This window comes from Myotis brandtii, unplaced genomic scaffold, assembly GCF_000412655.1.
Source record: "Myotis brandtii unplaced genomic scaffold, ASM41265v1 scaffold6, whole genome shotgun sequence".
Classification (NCBI taxonomy): domain Eukaryota; kingdom Metazoa; phylum Chordata; class Mammalia; order Chiroptera; family Vespertilionidae; genus Myotis; species Myotis brandtii.
The window spans coordinates 3,256,444-3,262,699 of record NW_005370271.1 but is presented as its reverse complement, the minus strand read 5'-3'; the positions used below and the strand labels follow the sequence as shown (position 1 = coordinate 3,262,699).

General features: G+C 48.5%; 1 protein-coding gene across 1 annotated transcript in view; it reads left to right on the top strand.

Annotated features, from left to right (window-relative positions):
* Positions 1-5,881: 5,881 nt before the first annotated feature.
* The window catches only part of BRI3 (brain protein I3), a gene marked incomplete at its 5' end in the record, with an annotated part of 7,489 nt that continues 7,114 nt past the window's right edge, over positions 5,882-6,256 (top strand). Inside the window, one exon of the mRNA XM_014550323.1 lies at positions 5,882-5,942. Coding sequence (XP_014405809.1) covers positions 5,882-5,942 — 61 coding nt within the window. The remainder of the gene's footprint in view (positions 5,943-6,256) is intronic.

The window sequence follows — 6,256 nt, the reverse complement described above, 5'->3', positions numbered from 1 at the left end:
AAAACTAGGAATGGCCTTATGAAATGATCCAGACCTGTTGCTAGCCTGAGTGGGGGATGTACTTCACGGTCTATGGGCCAGAGCTTAGTTCTGGAGGTGGGAGACCTAGGTTTGACTCCTCACTTACTAGCTTCTTCCTTGAAGTCCCATTTAGAAATGGGATTCTGTCGTTCCTGGAAGGCAATGAAGTAAAATTGCCTCCACATAGGAGACATTGTTACAATTTTGAAAGGGTATGGAAATCCTGGTGTAAGAAAGTGGGCTCATAGAGGTGAAGCTCAAGTCACACAAGGAGTTTGTAGAACAACTCAGATGGGAACCAGGTCATTCCAACCACAACCCACTTCCTCCTCGTGTCTTCTTCAACATCCAAATTTGGCTGAAATCTTCTTGCATTCCTCCTGCCTCCAACCTCAAAGTCTCAGAAGAGCACCTGTACTGTTACTCTGAATATGACAGATAAAAGGTGCTAAACTAAATTTGTGTGTGGTTGCCACAAACGTGTTGATGATCATGTTTGAGCCTCTTACTAATCTGCATGTTAGTACATCTGTGAATACTGCAAGGCTTTTCAGGGCTTTTGAGTACAGCTGTTTGGAAACTTATTCAGCTAGAAACTTGCCTGTTCTAAATTTACTCTGTTCTTGTAAGAATTGCTAGAAAAAGTTGACTTACAGAGATGCTTTCTAGGTTTCATTGCACAAGTAAGTGTGGTCTATGGGGCAGAATTATAGTGAGGAATACCTCTTAGAGCAGGGGTGGGGAACGTCCAGCCCGTGGATTGTAGAGGCCTGTGAAATCATTTGGTCTGGCCCTGCAAAGGCATTAGGAGTGAGTTAATTAAATGTTTGACCAAATATAGTAGGCTAATTTTAAGTTGATAATTTTGTATGACCTGAGAATGATGTTCTAAATATCCAAATGGCCCTTGGCAGAAAAAAGGTTCCCCACCCATGTCTTAGAGAATGGAGGGTGTAGTATGGATTTTTAAAAAAATATTTTTATTGATTTTTTACAGAGAGGAAGGGAGAGGGATAGAGAGTTAGAAACATGGATGAGAGAGAAACATCAATCAGCTGCCTCCTGCACCACCCCCCACCAGGGATGTGCCCACAAACAAGGTACATGCCCTTGACTGGAATCGAACCTGGGACCCTTCAGTCCTCAGGCTGACACTCTATCCACTGAGCCAAACCAGTTAGGACTGTAGTATGGATTTTAATACAGTAATATGTATATCACTTGTGATAAGATTTACCACGTGACTTGGCATGAAGTTGTATGTCATGTAAAAATGTTTGCACTTAATTTACAAAATATTTAGAAATACTTGCTTAGTAGAATTGTAAGGCTTACCATAGGCTTACTATAAAACTTAAAACTCAGTGTTTATGCCGAAACCGGTTTGGCTCAGTGGATAGAGCGTTGGCCTGCAGACTGAAAGGTCCCAGGTTCGATTCCGGTCAAGGGCATGTACCTGGGTTGTGGGCACATCCCCAGTAGGAGATGTGCAGGAGGCAGCTGATCGATGTTTCTCTCTCATCGATGTTTCTAGCTCTCTATCTCTCTCCCTTCCTCTCTGTAAAAAATCAATAAAATATATTATAAAAAAAAAACTCAGTGTTTATCTAAGATAAACATTTAGCAAACATTCACCAAATATTTGTCGAGGGCCTTCTGTGAGCTGGGCACTTGTAATTGGTTACAGCCTTGGATTTTGAAATGAATTTGCTTCCCTTTTTTTGTTCGTTTGTTGCCACAGTCCCAACCATGTGAGATCCTAGCTTAAATGTGCAAGAAGCTCATGTGATGGGTTATCAGTACTTCCCGAAGCATGCCGGGAAGGTCTCACTTACTGTTTTGGTTTCCTCTGGCTCCACTGCCCCACCAGTTCCCCTGCTGAACATGGTTTTGCTCCCAGCAAAAACATGTACACACAGCAATTAAAACCATACGTACTCACTTTTATGGAAATGGCAATACTAAAATTTGTTTTAATGTAGGCATGGTATAAAAGTAGATTCAGAGCAAATCTTCTTCAATAGGAACAGATTTCTGTTAAAATTGGCAAACAGTGACTGGCTTTTCTTGTGCACTTTGCATGGAGGCAGTGCGCTGTGATTGTTAGGGTCCCGTGTGCTGATTCTGGGATCTGAAGAGCCATCTTTCCTGGCTCCGAGTCCTCAAAAAGGTTAGGAAGCCTCTCTGTGCCTCGGTTTCCTCATCAAGCCATTGGGGGCCGTTGATGCCTCCTTACTTCATGGGATGGCCGGATGGTGAACTGAGATATAAAGTATGTTGCAGGAAAGGTTGCTCCTAGTCTCTGCAGTGTCACTGACCTCAGTCAGCTCTTACACTGCAGGTCATGGCTGTCTAGCCTGGTCAAGCACCCATCCTCCACCGTGACTTCACACCTTTCTCCTCTCTCCTCAAACCCCAACACTCCCTCTCTGTCCTAGGTTTCAGCTGCCGACCTGCTTCCTGTTTAATATAGAAAACAAGCAATCAGATGAAAGCAGCCCCTCCTTCCAGCTGCCCACCTGCCCAGGTGCTCTACCTTCTCCCCCAGTCCTGTGGGTGACTGCCCCCTGGGGCACTAGATTCCATCCCCTTATGCCACCTCCTTCCCTCTTCCAGATCAGATTGTTCCCACTAACTTATCAACATACTATTACTTTCCCTCCCATTAAAACAAACTAGCAAACACACAAAAGCTCGTCCTCCTGGCCTCCTCATGGCTCTGCCCACCTCGACTCTGACACTCCTGTAAAATCACAGGCCTCTGCATCTCCTTGTCCACCTCACTTTGCCCATGACTCTACTCATTTTACGCCCCCCCCCACCCCCACAGCGCTTACCACTTTCCAACACTATGCCTACCCCATTAGAGTGTGGACTCCACAAGGTAGACTAGCACCCGTTTTATTGCATCCTGGGCAAAGTATGTGCTCCAAAATATTTGTCAAGTGGGTGGACAGCTGTTAGCCACTGAGATAGTCTCGGACCTTTTATCATAGGATAATGCTTCACAGACACCTTCCTGCATGTGCCCTCCTTTGGTTAGGCATCACTTCAGGATTTGCATGCACCAAGTAATCGGGTGCCAGTGTGAGCTGGCCTCCTTACCCCTCCCTGTGCAGTCCGCTTCTTCTGATCCACATCCAGACTCTAGCACCACTGTCACCTGAGCTGGAAATCTGAGCATCCTGTCTTCCACATCCACCCAGAAGGTCATCAAGTCTTAATAGGCTCTTAATCTCTTTCACACCTCTCTCCTCCTCTCCTCTCCACCGCTGCCCCTTCCTCCTTGACCCCCCTGCTCCTTTACTCTTTACACTGCTGCCAAAGTCATTGTTCTAATATGCAGATCTGATGCTCCCTCTCGCTGTTTAAACGGTGCAGTTCCCGCTATAAGCTCTTACAGGATGCCATCCCACCTCCAATATCTGGGCCCACCTTCCCTCCCCCCAGCCCCACCCTTGCCTCCTGGAGATCCTCCCTGGACTCCAGCCACACCAAGTGACTCAGTCGTGGTAGGTAGTGGGCTGTGGCCCGCTCTTTGGGACTGCAGTTCACTCTGCCTGGAATGCTTGTCCCCTGGTCCTGCCAAATCACCGCTGGCCTTCCAGGTGGGGCTTCCTCCTCACTCTCAGGCACCCAGGGCTCCCGGGCACCGGTAACCCTCTCACTGCACTGCCGTTGTGAATTTATTGTCTGGCTCCTTACCAGGCTGTTCCTTTTTTGTGTTCCCGGTCAGTCCACCTTGCAGGTGGAACCTGGGATAACGTGCCACACTCAGTTTGTTGGATGAATGAAGGAGAGGGACCTGCTTTGAGTCTGGGCAGCCTTCGTCAAAATGATGTGGGGAAATCTCCAAGCCACACCGTATCATTCACTAATGGGGTGCCCCAGGATTTCCAAGTTGGGGCACTTCTGAGAGGAAGTCAATTTTTGGAAGAGAAGGGAGCCAGAAGCTACATATTTTGTGGAGTTTGATTAGCAAACATAGGCCTGTGAGGAAAGGAAAATTAACCATGAAATTGAAGGGACAGCTGCCAACTTACATTTAGTCCAACAGGGAAGGACATCACTGAGCTAGCTGATGCTGCTCATTAGCAATTTGCAAGGCAGGGATGGACAGGGGCCCCATGGGGTGTCCACAGCTGTCCAGGTGTTAGGACGTCTGAATTGAGCCCACTTCTCCTCAATGGTTGATGAGGCATGACATGGGGTTGCACCCCAGTTTTTGCCAGCAGGGGCTTTCACTTTCAGCTGTTTTAATCCTATGGTTCATTTCTCACAGCTGCTCTGAGGAGCCCAGGGCCATGCCACTCCAGGACAGGACCTTGCCTGACCCACTCAGCCAGTCTCCGTTCTTGACCTGGCTCTCCCCCTAATGCTAGCCCAGGCCCTTACCTGGCCTGCCCCTCATTCCAACCCCACAGGATTGTCAGGATGACGGGAATGGGCTTTGAGGAGCTATACCTGTGATAAAGAAATATGATGATGTTGATCCTGAGAAGAATATACCTGCCGAAAAGGACTCCTCATGGTTAATTAGGCTCAAATTAATAACCAGAGTCTAGGGGCCATTGTTTATATAGGTCCCTCATGTACACTACATTTCAGGGAAAACCTATAGACTAAGCTGTCAGGCTTTCTGCAGTGTCTTCTAGCTGAGCTGACTCTTATGAGAGCTCCGAGGATCAAAATTGGACCAGTGGGACTGAGACTTTCCCCATCCAATCAGGCTGCACAACTATATCCTCATTAGCATTTTCACTGAACCATTAGAGCAACTCCATTCCAACGAATCAGGACAGTGGTCTTTAGACCAACCGGTGAGAATTTGGAGTCCTTATTTGCATGAAAGTGGGCCAATCAGGGATCAGCGGTGGATACCTCTTTCTATATAAGTCTGCTTTGAGACTGCATACTTTCAGTTTACACCAAAGACATACTTGGGTGGCTGGAGTTACCGCAACAGTGGAGCTGTAACATCCCGTTAGGGTTGCTTACTGTTGAGTTGAATTGGCTATAACAAGCGACCTTCAGTTGACATTGGTGCGTTATGAGCAATTGAAGATCAGACAGGGAACTGCAGTTGTCCCTGACCTAAGTCAAAATTCAGGCCACATGAAAAAGTATGGGAGGTTCTGAGGAGCTACAAATGTGAGGGGCCTCAGGCTTGCAGAGCTTTCTTTTCTTTTTTTTTTTGTTAATCCTTACCTGAGGATATTTTCCCCCCATTGATTTTTAAAGAGAGTGGAAGTGAGGGAGGGAAGGGGGGTGAGGGAGGGGGGAGAGAGAGAGAGAGAGAGAGAGATGGATGAGAGAGGCACATGGATTGGTTGCCTCCTGCACTGACCAGGGCTGGGAATGGAACTGAGACCCTTCACTGTGGTGGGGGGGACAATCTAACCACTGAGCACACTGGTCAGGGCTGCAGATCTTTCTTTTTGAAGTGTTGTTACAAACCCATTAAGCATTAGGTTTGACAACAAAAATGCTTCACTGAGGGAGCCTGACAGAGTGATCTCGGTCTAGTGTAGGTCACTTCCTCTCTACTGAGCCTCAGTCTCTGGTCTGTAAATTAGGAATAAATGCCTCCTGAGTTACTGTGAAAGTTAGCAAAACCGAGGAACAATGATTGGACAGTGCCTGTCACACAGTAGGTGCTAGTATTTTTGTCCCCATGGGGGAGGTATTTGTAATCAGTGCTATAAATCACATGATTTGATTTGTCAAGAAAACCCCAGCTGAGGCCGGGTTCACACACACTCCCTGCTTTTTCCTGTAGGAGTTGACGCTTCCACTGACCCTGACTACATCCTGATGGGGATCCAGAGTCGCTCAGAATGTGGAGCCCTGGTGGTGACATCCAGGGGGTGGCCCGGGAACTCGCGCTGCCAGGCCCTCCTCTAGGCCATCCCAGCCCCGTGGTGGGTGGTCTTGGGCCCTAGGACTCCCCGCCGGCAAAAAGTCTCCGTGTCCTTGGAGATGGGTGACCGGCCCTAACGCTGGGCTGGGGGTCCAAGGGCCACGACTCTCAGTGGCGTCTGCGGCTGGGGGTGGGGTGGGTGTATGTGTGTGCGCGCGCGCTCTCCTTGAGATGGGAGATCTGGGAGCCGCGGATGCCAGGCAAGAAGACCAGGCAGAAAGGCGCCGAGGGTTACCGCCAACAGGTGGCTAGCGGGGCGGCCCCTTTAAGACGCCGTTCAGCTCCGCCCCGCGCCGCACCCCCGCCGGGAGCCCC